Raw genomic sequence first — 17,582 nt, 5'->3', positions numbered from 1 at the left:
GGTGATGATTCTAAGCAGCAGACTTGAACTATTTCCTTAGTGCTAAATGATGCATCTTGCAGCTTCATTACACCTCCACTAGATGTTTGTGTGGTGTGGTTCATCGGAGCTTCTGTGACGCAGCTGTGACATTTCACCTGCATGCTCTGCACCACTGCGAAAACAGTATTTCACTTGTGTGCAGAGGCTCTACACTTATTAGCATTTGTCATTTAGCATGTCCAATTTTCACTTTCGTTCGATTCCGATTCATTTGGGAAAGTCTATTTCCATTAAGCTATAATGATAGCATTTTGTATTTCCAAGGAATTCATATGAAATGAAGTCTCTATTTGCTAATGCTGTACATGTTTCAGGTTGAGTGATTAGAGAAAATTGTATCTTGAATCAGGTCACTTGTTTTTGGAATTAGGCAATGATTCATTAAAAAGAACCGGATCATAAGAGCCTTTTGTTTGTGGTATCGGTCTACTGTAGTCAGGTTGTATGTTTTGATTCACTAAATAGAACCGTAACGTAACGAGTCTTTTGTTTCTAGAATTGGACTACACTGCTCGCATTGAATGTTATTGATTCACTAAAAATAACTGGATCATAAGTGTCATTTGTTTCTGAAATGCGGGTGAATTGTATGTTCTTAATTCACTAAATAGTGGTGTATGGTTTGATTCACTTAAAATATACAGCTCATATGAGTTCACGTTGCATGTTGCTGATAACTCAACAGAGAGATATTTATTGTCATTATATTGCTGTATACACTCTTGTTGTTGCATAACATACAGACTGCAAACTCACATTCACCGTCAAGGTAAAGTAGGATTTCTTTTGCTGACAAGCAGGAGAATAAAAAGCTAACAGCACACCTCCCCTTTTTTTTTTTTTTTCTTCCGTGCAAAACATGCCGTTTCAATGTTAGGGTGTTGCTTAGCAGTGTTTCTAGTAGGTTAGGACAGGAAAAATGCTGTATTGCATTCTTATAAGAAATCTAGTTTTGCATCCTGGTGTGAATCCACTAAAAACCAACCACATTGAGTAACCAACACCAGAGTATTAAATGTGAATTAGTTGTTAATCATTCAAATCATTCACTTAAATTACATTTTAATTTGATGTGCATATTTATTTTATGTTTATATGTTTATTTTATATGTATTTGCTATTTATTTCTAATTTGTAATTACTTTATATAAAATTGTTCAGCTTTAGTCAAATTTAAAATGCTGACTTGAGAGGTGAAGTAAACACATTAGTTCTAATCATATGGTAAACAAGACACTTGGGCTTATGCTAATGAAATACATGCGCAATCGAATATTTATTAGGGTAATGTTTATTAATAAAACATGAGTATTGAGACGGCTAGGTTTGTACACCATCTTCCAAAACAAACACTGAGTGCACAGCATGTACAAGCAGAATACTGACACAAGCTCACTGACAACATGTTGATTATGAGGTTCAAATTATAAACTAAATATTCAGTACATCTTTGTCACAATATATGTATATTCTTCGCAGATATTTCGCAGTTCAGATTACATTACAGCAAACACACTAAAACACAGACAACAACATATTTGTACATTGTAGTTCTAAAACAAAGGGCAACAAAGTAGTGTGAAACAGGTCTAATATCTACTCATTCCATTTCCAAATTAAAAATGCCATGACACTTTTAAAGGGTTGATAAAGCAATACACTTTCATGCAGATTTACATTGTACCTGAAGCAAGGCATCAAATTTCTGATGTAGCAATCACTGAAACTCTGAAATGAATACCCATCATCTTGTTTTATTTATTTATATTGCCTATTTATTTGTTTAAGATATTGTGTATGAATTCATAGCTGTATTGTTCAAATGAAAGGCCATGTTATCTTTTGTCACTCATATCAAGATTTTATCATCTCATGTAAATTTCAAGGCTTTACACAAGCACAACTGATTTATCTAGCTGTGCATTAAGGCCCTTTTACTGTCCCTATGACTCGCATCATGTTTTGACCTCCGCATGAAAACTGTTGCTGAGAGCATCACAGAAGGTTCATTGGACAAACTTGCTATGTAGCATAATGCTGGAAATGTACAGAGTGAACAGTGAAAAGTACATTGTAGAAAATAGAAAAACACCTGCTGAATGTGGGTTCAAGAAACTTTCAACACAGGCTCATTGGAAAAAAAAAAGTGTGATATAACACTGGTTCTTACGAGTTTCACAACACTTTCAAAGTGATGAAATGTTCAAAAATGTTCATGCTTTAATCGCTTTTGAAAATATTGTGCCACTTAAAATCATTCCTAAAATGGACTGTAAATATCCACCTCATCCAGCACTAGGGTTGCAAAATGGTGGAAAATTTCCAGTAAATGTAGGAAACATTCCAGAAATGTTGGAAACATTCTAGGATTTTTTTTTTTTTTTAATATTCCAGGGATTTTTGGAAAATTTCCGGAAATTTTCCACCCCTTTTCAATCTTATCCAGCACTCTTTTGGATTCCCAGGTTGTTAAACGGTAAGGGTCTAGCAGTGCCCCTTAGCTATCTTGTTAACAAATCCCCAAATGTGAGATAAAAACGCAATGCTGAAATAACCATGCTAGTTTAGCTCACTTCTTTTATCATGATTTGTGTTTCACTGGACGCACACCCAAGTGCTCTAAATCGCAAGTGCATCGCTCAGTGTACCAGGTGAGCTACCAAGCAAGTTTACTATGCCAGAACAGCCATGCACATAGAGCTGCTTCTGCTTTAAAATGTATGTACAGTATGTAATTGTTATGAGGTCTTAATATAGCATTGCGCAAGGAACCGTATGAAAATAAGTCTTTATTAGTCTGCCCTACAATCATAATTTGTGTGAAAAGGAATAAAAGTTATTGATATTTTACTGTCTTTTCATTTCAGCTGGAAATTGCAGTGAATTGCAGTGAAACATTTCGAATGTTTAGATTAGAATGTTTTACATTAGAATGTTTTTGCTGAATTGAAATTATTGTAATTCCCAGTGAATTCCCTCCAAACTGTGTTGCTTAACTTGTAGAAGAGTCAAGAAGATATATTATGCACCATCCCATCATATAAACAGATTGTGAGCAGTCAGAGTTTTAGAGCCTCATGTACTCCCATAGCCGAGAGTCGCCGATTAATGTTTCGATATCTGCAGCGTAGCAGGTCTTTATAAGTTGAACGTAGGTCTCGGTTGAAGAAGGCATAGATGAAAGGGTTCATGAGCGAGTTGGTGTAGCCCAACCACAGCAGTACTCGCTCCAGCCAGACGGGGGCACAATTGCAGAGCAGACCGCAGATGAACGGCCGCGCTGTGGTGAAAAGGAAAAACGGCAACCAACAGAACGAAAAAACTCCCATGATCACCCCGAGGGTGGTGGCTGCCTTCTGCTCGCGCCTGAAAATCGAGGCGCTCCGCCGTTCGCGGTTCAACAGGCAGGAGAGGGTAGAAAACTCTTCGGTAGCTGCACCGTTCTTCAACCCATACATGCAGAGCCCCTCTACGGTGGCCAACGCTGGATCAGGACAGGCCATCTGAATTGGGGGAAGGGCGGTGAAGTGGTGTTTGGCCCCACTTTTTCGGGCAGCTTTGAAAATCTTGTAATACATGAAAAGCATGACCACCATTGGGATGTAGAAGGCCACAGCGGTGGAGTAGAGGGTGTAGCCCACATCCTGGCTGATCAGACACACTCCCGCAGTATTGATGTTCTGAGCCCAGCCGCAGAACGGCGGCAGAGTGATGGATGCCGATACCAACCAGACGCCGACTATCATCTTGGCCATCAGCTGTCCGTTCTGTCTCGCTGGATAGGTCAAAGGCCGAGTTATTCCGAGGTATCTGCGGAAACAGAGGATACCGTGGTTAATGAGGTAACTTCAAATGACGTGTTTTAGCAGAGAACTGCATTCCTCAAAACGACTGAACCCAAAGATCTCGCATCTACAGTACCCCGTAATATGCCAGATATGGCTCAAAATACCTCAAAAGCACCAGACCCAAGAAAACCCTTCTGACTTGAATTTCATCGCGTTCACAGCATGTCAGATTATCCAACTAATCAAGTGACTCAGTCCACAAAAGTAGATATTTTTCTGCCCAAAAAGATTTTTGAACAGCACTCTTAAAAAGGTACCAAAAGGGAGTTTTTGCAGTGACGCCACAGAAGAACCATTTTTGGTTACCCAAAGAACCATCCAGTGAAAAGTTCCAAAAACAACCATTTTTACTTTGCGTGAAGGAGATTACAACAATCTAAAGACCCTTTTTCCACTATAAAGAACCTTTTGTGGAATGGAAAGTTTCCATGGATGCTAAAGGTTCTTAATGGAACCAGATAACTGAACATGCCTACGCCACTACTACATAGTGGGTGAAAAACAGTATGTGAGAAGAGTAGTATGTCTGAATTCACCGCATTCATAAAAAGGTAAATGAAAAGTACCCGGATGGTCTACTACTTCTGCCGAGATACTCGAGAGTTGTGAATGGCAGTGAAATGACGCAACTGGCACATGACGATGTCAACATGGCGAATGTAGTATATGTAGATTGGTTGGTACTTGATTCACACACAGTCAGTTGTTAATTTCTTATTAATGCACTCAATGTCAGTAGCAAAAAAAAGCTCGATTTCTCGGTGCAAATTAAACTTGCATTGAGATGTTCAACGTGATGGCTTTGTCAAAAAGTTTCAGACAGCATTAGCGCATTCTCTCTGCATGGCTTCAAAAGCTTTTAAAAAAACTCTCATAATGTTCCCCATTATGAATATGTAATGTTTGGATTAGCAGTCTTTCTTGCTGCATCTCTCTCTTCTCTGTCTTATGACGTAGTAATAGTGTTTATAGGTAACCCTGGGCACGAAAGAAGGACTATAGCCTCTGTTATGAATTATCTATCTAATTTCACTGAAACAAGACAACGAGACTGAAATGCACTTCTAAAGTGTACATTCTGTCATTGGAGCTGTGGCTTGCTGGTTATTGCAATCCATAACACGTTTAGCCTTGGGTCTCTTGTGGGTGATGTGAGTTTAAATCTGTGAAAAATCACACTCTCTACAACTTTCCCACAAAACACTGCATTCATCAAAATCTGGTTTCATCAAAAAGGTTCTATGGATCTAAATTTTGAATGTAACATACCGTACACTGGCTTCGCTTTACCTACTAAAGCAGAAAGTCTCTATTCCCCTGCCCACCTCTAAAAATAAAAGCTTTCATTTCACGCTTGAGAATCCCTCTGATCAAGGAAAGGCTTAGAGACACACTTATTGGATCGGACACTTAAGGTAGTTAAAACCTGTCATACACCTACATAGAAACTCCAAATAAATCGTTGGACCACAAAACCATTTCATATTAGTTTCTAAAATGTTCTCTTTACCTTACTTATTTATTTTCTGACAGTTAAAATATAATACGTTTTAGATATAGACTATTAACCCAACTTAATTATATATTAGGAAAAAATTATTATTGTTATTATTTACTTTTAAAAGAGGTTTGTTCAAATAACCCTACATATGCCCAATAGGATTAGTGATGTTAGCAAGGCACACTCATGATTTGCTGATGTTTGAAAGCCTCTTCTTGGCATAATACAGCTGGATGGACATCTTTTGATGATGAGTACTGTCTACACTTCTGTTTGCTCTTTGTGTCCCCCGTCATACTGGATGAAATGCAGAATACTTGCACAAGCCTCTCAGAAAATAGGAAATAATAACTGGATTAAAACAGTACTCGGTTCATAAGTGGTATTGGAGATGAACAATATAGTCTGGGGCACTTCTCAAGAATAGGCAGCTGCTGACTGAAGATCAATAAGCGGAAGTTACTGAGACTCTTAATGAGTCAGAAATGATTCAAGAACCATAAGCAATGGAAAGCAAAAGATTGTAAGGGATCACAAGGTCAGACACTGGTCAAATACTTGAATAAAAGCATGTTTTGCGTGCCATTATTCGGTCTATAGAGACAGTACATAAATCTAATGCAGCTAAACGGGAGATTAACAAGCTTTCATTCAGTCAGACTGATGAATGGATGTGTTTCAATCTGAGTGTGATCAGCAAGCAGTTTTGCCAGTGTGTGACTACAGAATTTTAGTATTTCTGTTGCAAAATCCAGTGAGATGTCTATGAAGGTAGTATTTTAATGCGTCGTAAGTGTGCTCTGACTCAAAGACTGTTCCAAAACTTAATTGTGCTGCCTTTTAAGACAAGTTTCAAAAGCAGGCCAAATCCTGAGCAGAATCAATTCCAGAATTCCAGAATGCAGACAAAGTGTTGGCTATAAATATATTTCTTTTAGTACTGAAAAATATATTCAAGTTTAGTGTACTTAAAACCTTTTTCCAATATTTAAGTGTTATTTTTAGTATTATTTATATACTGTTATATTTATTATTTTAAATTAGCTTTTATTTTCATAGTTTTAAATTTCAGTTGAATTTAAGTTTTAGTAATTTTATTAGTTTTTCTGTGTTTTTTTATATTTCTATTTATTTTAATACTACAGTTTCAACATTAATTTATTTCTTTTGAGTTTAAGTTTTTTTCCAGCTTAATTTTAATAAATGAAAAAGCATTTTTAATAGTTTAGTTTAAGTTAACATGAGCAATACTGTTTTTTAATGCTTAATAGTATTGTGCTGTTAGCTTAGCAACATGCTAACATAAAACTCTTTTGAAATCAATTGCAAGACTTCTGAGTATATTTGTATCCCATTTGTAGCATTCCAAATGAGATTCCATGACAATTATCATGCTCCCTTAGAAAGCAGCTCCCATGTTGGCAACTCATAGGTTTTGGAATGCAGTTATTGCCACAGAAATATTGAAATACAGCAGTAGCCGCAGGTTCGTGTGAAGCTGGCACAAACTGAGAGTTTCTGTGGCATGGTGGTCAGATAAAAGCGAAATGGCAGAACAAAGCAAAGTTGAAGGTCTTAATATGAGAGGATTGTTATGGATGGTAAGGTGTTGATTACATCCATATTACTGAATTTGCACCTCAGTGTTCAATTATGTGTAATGAAAGGCACCCTTGAACTATCAAATATATCAAAGCTAATTAATTTAAGAGAATTGCAGTAGTTGAAAACAAAGGTATAACAAATGTTCTGCTGGAATATCATTAGAGAATTGTACTTTCAGTATCATTTACTGAATTTCAAACCCTTTTTGTGTGTTTTATTAAGAGGTCTTATCTGTTCATAATGATAAATTACATTAATTTACCTCTCAATGAGAGGATTGTTATGGATGGTAAGGTGTTGATTACATCCATATTACTGAATTTGCACCTCAGTGTTCAATTATGTGTAATGAAAGGCACCCTTGAACTATCAAATATATCAAAGCTAATTAATTTAAGAGAATTGCAGTAGTTGAAAACAAAGGTATAACAAATGTTCTGCTGGAATATCATTAGAGAATTGTACTTTCGGTATCATCTACTGAATTTCAAACCCTTTTTGTGTGTTTTATTAAGAGGTCTTATCTGTTCATAATAATAAATTACATTAATTTACCTCTCATCTGGGATGTGTTGTATTTTTCCCTTTCACATTTACAAAAGGGGGGACAAAATACAATAACAAAAAAAATGAAGTTGTAAATAAAACACTTGTAATTTCTTTATAATTATTTGAAAAATTCACTTTCAATTTCTGAGTGAAAAATGTTTCAAATTTTCAGTATCATTTACTGAATTTCAAACCCTTTTTGTGTGTTTTATTAAGAGGTCTTATCTGTTCATAATAATAAATTAATCTAATTTACCTCTCATCTGGGATGTGTTGTATTTTTCCCTTTCACATTTACAAAAGGGGGGACAAAATACAATAACAAAAAAATGAAGTTGTAAATAAAACACTTGTAATTTCTTTATAATTATTTGAAAAATTCACTTGCAATTTCTGAGTGAAAAATGTTTCAAATCCTACACTAATCTTTTTTTCAATGCATTCAGACCCTCTGAAGAACAAACAGTACCTATTTTACTCAGTTCATATCTTTTATTGAAAAGAAAAGCCTTGAAAAATGAAAAATCTCCAGCAGATACATAGAGACCTTGGTTGGTTGGTATTTTGTCATTGTCTTCTAAATGAAGCCCTAAAGTTGCCATAAATTATGACTTCAAAGTTGAAGAGAAAACTTTTCACAAAGCTGCAAATCTTTAAAAGAGAATATTTCTACAGCCAGCTATAATCTGTGAATTATTTAAGTTCAGCACTTGCAAAATGTATACTATTCACGGTATAACTTTAAAGATTAGTGAAATAGTCTTTGTCTTCAAGGCTGTGTCTTGCAATAGTCACCCATAAAACAAAGTGAAAGGATTGTTTTAAAATATTTGCATAATTCTCAGCCCACGACTAGGCAAGGAAATATTTTCAAAGGTCATTGGATAATACTGTTTAAATCGTGACAAGAAGAGTGTTTGCAAAAACAAAACAAACAAAAAAACTGCTAATATCCTACAAATAAATAAATAAATATTACAAATAAAAAATGAATCATTAGCTGCTAAGCAGTGTTAAATAATAGATTAATCATGTGAAAAAAATTAGCAAATATCCAATACCATTTGATATGACCGCTCTGAAACATTCTTTTACATTTTATTGTAATTTATAATTACATTTAACAAAAAAGTTATATAGGCAAATATAACAGAGGCACCATTAGCCGAGGTTATTCTACATACAGGCATCTAAATTGCACCTTGTGCTGTTGTACGAATGCCAGAAACATTCCTAGGTTTAAAGCAGGGGATACATGTTATTGTCAGGCCAGTGCTCATCACTGAGACATGTGCAAGCACCTAAGTATTTAATTGAATTACCACGGTCAAGCAGGGTGTTTCAGCATGCAGTACTCACCTCCTGGGGTTCCAGCTCAGAACTTTATCAAAGAGCACCATCAAAATTGCATACACACCAGGACGCAGCTTCAATAGTTCATCCAGCCTCAAATGACATGGAAGCTCTAGTGTTTTTTTTTTTTTCACTTTTATGAAAAAATATGAATAAATGCAATGCTTAACAGATTACAAGCTCGTGTACTTTCAATTAGGAGACATTTTGGTATTTTAGTTATAGTTTGTGTTGATATTTTATAAGGTTTGGAGTCAAAAATACAATTAAATGCTTATTTTCTCTAGATATGTGTGTTGGGGAAAAAATCCATATATTTTATTTTGCAGTAGCTTTTGGATAAAGGCCAGATTCAGGTAAAGGTAGATTTTAACAGTTATTTTGTATTATTATTTATTTGAATTTTTGTTTATTATTTTTTATGAATATCAGGTTGGGGCGGGTTTTATTTATTTCAGTGAATATTACTTAAAGTAAGGTTTATACATTTTTATATACATATTATTTATTTTCAAAACCATAAATATAATTTTCAAACCATAAATGCTGGCTACAACCACGCATATTACATATATATATATATATATATATATATATACAATAATGAGGTCAGATAAAAGCGAAATGGCAGAACAAAGCAAAGTTGAAGGTCTTAATATGAGAGGATTGTTATGGATGGTAAGGTGTTGATTACATCCATATTACTGAATTTGCACCTCAGTGTTCAATTATGTGTAATGAAAGGCACCCTTGAACTATCAAATATATCAAAGCTAATTAATTTAAGAGAATTGCAGTAGTTGAAAACAAAGGTATAACAAATGTTCTGCTGGAATATCATTAGAGAATTGTACTTTCAGTATCATTTACTGAATTTCAAACCCTTTTTGTGTGTTTTATTAAGAGGTCTTATCTGTTCATAATAATAAATTACATTAATTTACCTCTCATCTGGGATGTGTTGTATTTTTCCCTTTCACATTTACAAAAGGGGGGACAAAATACAATAACAAAAAAATGAAGTTGTAAATAAAACACTTGTAATTTCTTTATAATTATTTGAAAAATTCACTTGCAATTTCTGAGTGAAAAATGTTTCAAATCCTACACTAATCTTTTTTTCAATGCATTCAGACCCTCTGAAGAACAAACAGTACCTATTTTACTCAGTTCATATCTTTTATTGAAAAGAAAAGCCTTGAAAAATGAAAAATCTCCAGCAGATACATAGAGACCTTGGTTGGTTGGTATTTTGTCATTGTCTTCTAAATGAAGCCCTAAAGTTGCCATAAATTATGACTTCAAAGTTGAAGAGAAAACTTTTCACAAAGCTGCAAATCTTTAAAAGAGAATATTTCTACAGCCAGCTATAATCTGTGAATTATTTAAGTTCAGCACTTGCAAAATGTATACTATTCACGGTATAACTTTAAAGATTAGTGAAATAGTCTTTGTCTTCAAGGCTGTGTCTTGCAATAGTCACCCATAAAACAAAGTGAAAGGATTGTTTTAAAATATTTGCATAATTCTCAGCCCACGACTAGGCAAGGAAATATTTTCAAAGGTCATTGGATAATACTGTTTAAATCGTGACAAGAAGAGTGTTTGCAAAAACAAAACAAACAAAAAAACTGCTAATATCCTACAAATAAATAAATAAATATTACAAATAAAAAATGAATCATTAGCTGCTAAGCAGTGTTAAATAATAGATTAATCATGTGAAAAAAATTAGCAAATATCCAATACCATTTGATATGACCGCTCTGAAACATTCTTTTACATTTTATTGTAATTTATAATTACATTTAACAAAAAAGTTATATAGGCAAATATAACAGAGGCACCATTAGCCGAGGTTATTCTACATACAGGCATCTAAATTGCACCTTGTGCTGTTGTACGAATGCCAGAAACATTCCTAGGTTTAAAGCAGGGGATACATGTTATTGTCAGGCCAGTGCTCATCACTGAGACATGTGCAAGCACCTAAGTATTTAATTGAATTACCACGGTCAAGCAGGGTGTTTCAGCATGCAGTACTCACCTCCTGGGGTTCCAGCTCAGAACTTTATCAAAGAGCACCATCAAAATTGCATACACACCAGGACGCAGCTTCAATAGTTCATCCAGCCTCAAATGACATGGAAGCTCTAGTGTTTTTTTTTTTTTCACTTTTATGAAAAAATATGAATAAATGCAATGCTTAACAGATTACAAGCTCGTGTACTTTCAATTAGGAGACATTTTGGTATTTTAGTTATAGTTTGTGTTGATATTTTATAAGGTTTGGAGTCAAAAATACAATTAAATGCTTATTTTCTCTAGATATGTGTGTTGGGGAAAAAATCCATATATTTTATTTTGCAGTAGCTTTTGGATAAAGGCCAGATTCAGGTAAAGGTAGATTTTAACAGTTATTTTGTATTATTATTTATTTGAATTTTTGTTTATTATTTTTTATGAATATCAGGTTGGGGCGGGTTTTATTTATTTCAGTGAATATTACTTAAAGTAAGGTTTATACATTTTTATATACATATTATTTATTTTCAAAACCATAAATATAATTTTCAAACCATAAATGCTGGCTACAACCACGCATATTACATATATATATATATATATATATATATATACAATAATGATGTGTAATATCAAACTTGATAATAACATTAATAAAAAGTGTCAGAAAACAGATAAGGACGATCACTAGCCTGTGTGAATTCCACTTTCTCTTAAAAGAATCAAAACCGTTAAAGAATCTTTAACTGTTAATATGAACTTACCTATCCACACTGATCACACACAGTGTCATTATTGATGCTGTACAGCACATGACATCCATCCCAATAAAGATGTTGCAGAAAACCTCCCCAAACAGCCAGACGCCTGTCAGGTCAGTCACTATGACAAAGGGCATCACGGCTACTGCCACAGACAGATCAGCTATGGCCAGAGATACAAGCAGATAGTTTGACGGCTGGTTGAGTTTCTTCACGACACACACCGCAATCACAACCAGCGTGTTGCCCATCACAGTGACCGCGGTGATGGTGCTGAGCATCATCCCAATGATCACTGTTTTAGTCAAGTCCAAGTCCAGGGTCTGCTGCTCCCCACACGACTCATTACTTTTGGGCTCCGCTGTGGTTATCACGGTGGGGGGAAACTCAGTTGTCCCATTGAAAAAGGCGATTTCGGTCTCGCTGGAACCCCAAACCAGTTCAGCACCATGTGTCGTGAACATCACTGTATCGATATTTTGAGCGTCAATAAACCATCCGAGCGCCTGAAGTGGACAGTCAACGTCATGGTGCCTACGACCTCTTGAGTCCAGCAACAACTAAACACACAGCACCCGCTCACGAAGTCAACGAAGAGACGAGAAACACACACAGAACTCTCTCTCAGTCTCGTTTCGCTGAGGGGTAGAAAAAAAAATACGAGCTATAAGTAGTTTTGAGAGCCGCACTGTGAGTGAACCTGAGAGTGAACCCTGATAGACGCTAAGAATAGGTTGTTTTGAGATTAGCCTTGATGTTTTCAGCCCACGACACTTAAACAGAATGTAATCTTTTAAGTATATGGATATTGAGTTACTTTAGGATAAATTTATTAATGTAGACTAAGTCATTAAGAAACATTATAAACGAATATTCCGGTTCTGGTTCCTGATTGGTCAATACAGCGTTCGAATCCTGTTTTAACAGCTTTGATATCACTGTACAACTAGATTTTTTTGTTGCATAGCACGTTCTGTCAGGTTTTCGAGCGGAATTATTTCACTTTAGCTATTAATATTCTGTTTTATATCTAGCTATTATTGAAGCTATTATTTTAATTGGCATCAAAATAATAATAATAATAAATAATAATTCAGACAGAAGCAGTTCACTAGTTTTAATGCATTCAGTAATGACCAATCCAATTCCAAAATACTCAAGGTAGCCTAATGAAACACTCTCACACCTTTCCCATACATATTAGCCTATAGGGTCTGCAGTGAGTTGTAAAATTCAAAATTATCCATCACCATCACTTATGTTCCAGCATGATATCACATTTGAGAGGGGATATTCAGATATGTTTTGTAAGCAACCATTCATTTTGCTCATATTTTAATGTTAATGCATAAAAAAATAATAGCGCCCTCTCTGTGCAGTAGAATGTCGCCCTCTGGTGATAAATCTTGGCTTCAAAATCTTTCCATTCCAGAGCTTTATTGCCAGGTATGTTTACACGAGGAACTTGTTCTGGTGACAGAAGCTTCCACAGCACAAGCAGATTACAGTGACAAGACACCGATAGTAAAAACAGAATAAGTAAATAAGAAATAATAATACAACAAATATTTTTAAAAATATATACAAATGCAAGGAAATGTGAATAAGAAGTATGGTGTGTTAAATAAATTATGTTTTGTAAGCAACCATTCATTTTGCTCATATTTTAATGTTAATGCATAAAAAAATAATAGCGCCCTCTCTGTGCAGTAGAATGTCGCCCTCTGGTGATAAATCTTGGCTTCAAAATCTTTCCATTCCAGAGCTTTATTGCCAGGTATGTTTACACGAGGAACTTGTTCTGGTGACAGAAGCTTCCACAGCACAAACAGAATGACAAGACAAGACACAGATAATAAAAAGAATAAAAAATAGGATAAGTAAATAGGAAATAACAATATACAAAAAAAAAATAAAACAATATACAAAATAGACAATAGATGGTATTTGTGTGTACATGTATGTAATGTACAAATGCAAGGAAATGTAAATAAGTATGTGTGTTAAATAAATACATGTATAAATAGTGTTACACATTTATTGCCAAGTTAACTGTTCATGAGATGGACTGCCTGAGGGAGGAATCTGTTCTTATGCCTGGCTGTGGTGCTCAGTACTCTGTAGCGCTGACCAGACGGCAACAGTTCAAAGAGGAAGTGGGCTGGGTGTGAGGGGTCCAGAATGATTTTGCCAGCTCTTTTACTCACTCTGGATGAGTGCAGTTCTTGGAGAGTGGGGAGGGTTGGTTGTACCAGTGATTTGCTCAGCAGTCTGGACTATCCGCTGCAATCTTCTAAGGTCTGATTTGGTAACTTAGCTGAACCAGACAGTTGTTGAAGTGCAGAGGACTGATTCAATGACTGCAGAGTAGAACTGTATCAGCAGCTCCTGTGGCAGGTTGGACTTCCTCAGCAGGCGAAGGAAGTACAGCCTCTGCTGGGCCGTTTTGACAATGGAGTCTATGTGGAACTCCCACTTCAGGTCCTGAGAGATGGTGGTGCCCAGGAACTTGAATGACTCCACTGTTGTTACAGTGCTGTCCATGATGGTGAGTGGGGGGAGTGCAGGGGGTTCCTCCTGAAGTCCACTATCGTCTCCACTGTTTTGAGCGTGTTCAGCTCCAGGTTGCTATAACTGCACCAGACAGCCAGCTCTTTAACCTCCTGTCTGTAAGCAGACTCATCTCCGTCCTGGATGAGGCTGATAAGTGTGGTGTCATCTGCAAACTTCAGGAGTTTGACAGAGGGATGTGCAGTCATTGGTGTAGAGGGAGAAGAGCAGTGGGGAGAGCACACATCCCTGGGGGTTGCCAGTGCTGATCGTACTGGATGAGAATTTTCCCAGCCTCACCAGCTGCTGCCTGTCTGTCAGGAAGCTGGTGATCCACTGACAGATGGAGGTGGGCACAGAGAGCTGAGTTAATTTTGACAGGAGGAGGTTTGGGATGATAGTGTTGAAGGCTGAGCTGAAATCCACAAACAGGATCCTCATATAAGTCCCTGGTTTGTCCAGATTTTGTAGGATGTAGTGCAGTCCCATGTTGACTGCATCATCCACAGACCTGTTTGCTTGGTAAGCAAACTGCAGGGGGTCCAGCAAAGGTCCAGTGATGACCTTCAGGTGGACCAGCACCAGTCTTTCAAATGACTTCATGACCACAGACGTTAAAGCAACAGGTCTGTAATCCTTCAGTCCTGTGATTTTGGGTTTCTTTGGGATGGGGATGATGATGAAGTGTTTGAAGCAGGAATGGCCTTCGCACAGCTCCAGTGATCTGTTGAAGATCTGTGTGAAGATGGGGGCCAGCTGGTCAACACAGGATTTCAGACAGGCTGGTGTAACGCCGTCTGGGCCTGGTGCTTTTCTTGTCTTCTGTTTCCGGAAGACCTGATGCACATCCCTTTCACAGACCTGAAGTGCAGGAGGGGGAGAGGGGGGTTGCTTGAGGTGTTAATAGATCCATGGAGAGAAGATCAGAATGGGTGTGGGGTGTGAGACAGGGTTTTTCAAACCTGCAATAGAACTCATTCAAATCGTCAGCCAGTTGTTGATTCAAAATAGTGCTGGGGGATGGTGTCTTGTAATTGGTGATATCTTTCAATCCTTTCCACACTGATGCAGGGTCATTGTCTGAAAACTGGTTTCTCAGCTTTTCGGAGTAGTTTCTCTTAGCCACTCTGATCTCCTTTGTCAGTGTATTTTTTGCCTATGAATCTAGAATAGCCTACATCAAATTAGCTACACGATGGGCAGTGTTGGGAAGGTCACTTTGGAAATGTTATAGGTTACAGATTACAAGTTACCCATTCAAAATGTAATAAGTAGTGTAACTATTTCAATTACTTTATTAAAGTAATGTAACTGATTACATTTAATTACTTTTCTAAATTTCTAACGAATGTTTTCAACTGCTAATCATTTTCAAACATTTAAACCAGGCAGCATTAACCTTACAGTACTCAACACTAATAACTGTCAGACTTTCAACATTTTTCTTCATTTGAATTAAGATTTTAATAATTTAATTTTAAAGCACAGTCACCACAAAATCAGACTTTAGCACCTCTTTTTTTACTTTGAGATGGTTCCAATTTTTTATTTTAAAATTTCCAGCACTGAAATGGATTTTTATCACTTGCCATGGTGGCAGCTCCCTATAGCCTAAAGTTTTCAGCAGCAATGTGGATTGATGCATTGGTAGACGTTGTGCACTGCAAATTCAAACAAGAGAACCAATCAAAAGCATCAGAATAGCATCGCTTTACTAAATGGCCTTCAAATGACAGGAGGCACTGTGCATATCAAAACAGGCAAAGCTCAGTTATATTATTCAACACTTTTTGAGCCTTTTGCAGAAAATATTCAGATGTGACCCCCTTAGTAATCGTTAACATTTTCATAAGTAACTGTAATTTAATTACACATTTTTCTCAGGAACTGTATACAGTTACATTTATTTTGTAATTACGGAACGCTGTTGCATGTAACTAGTTACTTGTAAATTAGCACTCTCTTTATTATAAATTGATATTTTAAATGTAGGCCTACTTTGTCATATTTATACCATCTTTATGGCTACTGTGTCTGTTAAATCAACAACATTATTCACAGTTTCTCTGATTCAATTTTTTAAAGAAAAGAAAACAATAGGTCTGACCTAAAGACTAAATGAGAATATTTTTCCCATATGCAGGTAATTATGGGGTGGTAGAATGTAGTTTTACCATACATCTTTCAAGTCAACAATGAAACAATCAGACGTTTCTCTAGTTGACCACTGGGTGACAATGCTGGATTACTGTTTATTAATTCTCTCCTATTCATAATTCTAACCTCCTCCTTCTTGTGTGTTTCTATTAATGTACTGTCTGGATATATAAAAATATTCACGTCATCAAGATTATCCTAGCGGATAATTGCATAGCAATGCATATAACTGACGTCATATAGCGTTAGATGTGTGTTAAAAACTACAGTACCCACAAACATATGTGCTGAGAAGAAGCCGCCATGTTGTAGGAAATCCGTTTGCATTGTGAATTAGAGTTTAATTCGCAAGAAGGGAGTCAGGGCGAGTCAGTGGATCAAAGAAGAATGAAGAAAGACAAAACATTGAGACACGAAAATCGATCGTTACAATAAAATCGAACCAGAATACGCATTTATTATTTACAAGCCACTGTGCTCGCTTGACAAAAACAGGCAACATCTCGTACAAAGCCTTTTATTGTCGCGCTGCTCACTCTGCCTCAGCCTCTCCTCCTTCATAGATGAAGTCTGAGTCATTTTTGGACTCGGTTCTTTTGAACAGTTCGTTTTTCTCTCCTATTCATAATTCTAACCTCCTCCTTCTTGTGTGTTTCTATTAATGTACTGTCTGGATATATAAAAATATTCACGTCATCAAGATTATCCTAGCGGATAATTGCATAGCAATGCATATAACTGACGTCATATAGCGTTAGATGTGTGTTAAAAACTACACTACCCACAAACATATGTGCTGAGAAGAAGCCGCCATGTTGTAGGAAATCCGTTTGCATTGTGGATTAGAGTTTAATTCGCAAGAAGGGAGTCAGGGCGAGTCAGTGGATCAAAGAAGAATGAAGAAAGACAAAACATTGAGACACGAAAATCGATCGTTACAATAAAATCGAACCAGAATACGCATTTATTATTTACAAGCCACTGTGCTCGCTTGACAAAAACAGGCAACATCTCGTACAAAGCCTTTTATTGTCGCGCTGCTCACTCTGCCTCAGCCTCTCCTCCTTCATAGATGAAGTCTGAGTCATTTTTGGACTCGGTTCTTTTGAACAGTTCGTTTTAAAGAACCAGTTCATAAAATCAATTTAGTGATTCTTTTACTTCATTACGCAATTGCGTCACCTGCGTGGC

General features: G+C 36.3%; 1 protein-coding gene across 1 annotated transcript; it reads right to left on the bottom strand.

The window, feature by feature from the left end:
• Positions 1-2,665: 2,665 nt before the first annotated feature.
• On the bottom strand, positions 2,666-12,181 carry LOC107705076 (5-hydroxytryptamine receptor 7-like). The gene is made up of 2 exons (XM_016508210.1): positions 11,688-12,181; positions 2,666-3,852 (listed from the first exon to the last, which is right to left on the bottom strand). Exons 1-2 carry the CDS (start codon positions 12,146-12,148, stop codon positions 3,102-3,104), a joined length of 1,212 nt encoding a protein of 403 aa, XP_016363696.1. The 5' UTR covers positions 12,149-12,181; the 3' UTR covers positions 2,666-3,101.
• Between the last annotated feature and the right edge of the window lie 5,401 nt (positions 12,182-17,582).

The sequence above is a fragment of the Sinocyclocheilus rhinocerous genome, unplaced genomic scaffold (genome assembly GCF_001515625.1).
Source record: "Sinocyclocheilus rhinocerous isolate Xijiao unplaced genomic scaffold, SAMN03320098_v1.1 scaffold3642, whole genome shotgun sequence".
Taxonomy (NCBI): domain Eukaryota; kingdom Metazoa; phylum Chordata; class Actinopteri; order Cypriniformes; family Cyprinidae; genus Sinocyclocheilus; species Sinocyclocheilus rhinocerous.
This window is presented reverse-complemented; position numbering and strand designations above follow the sequence as displayed.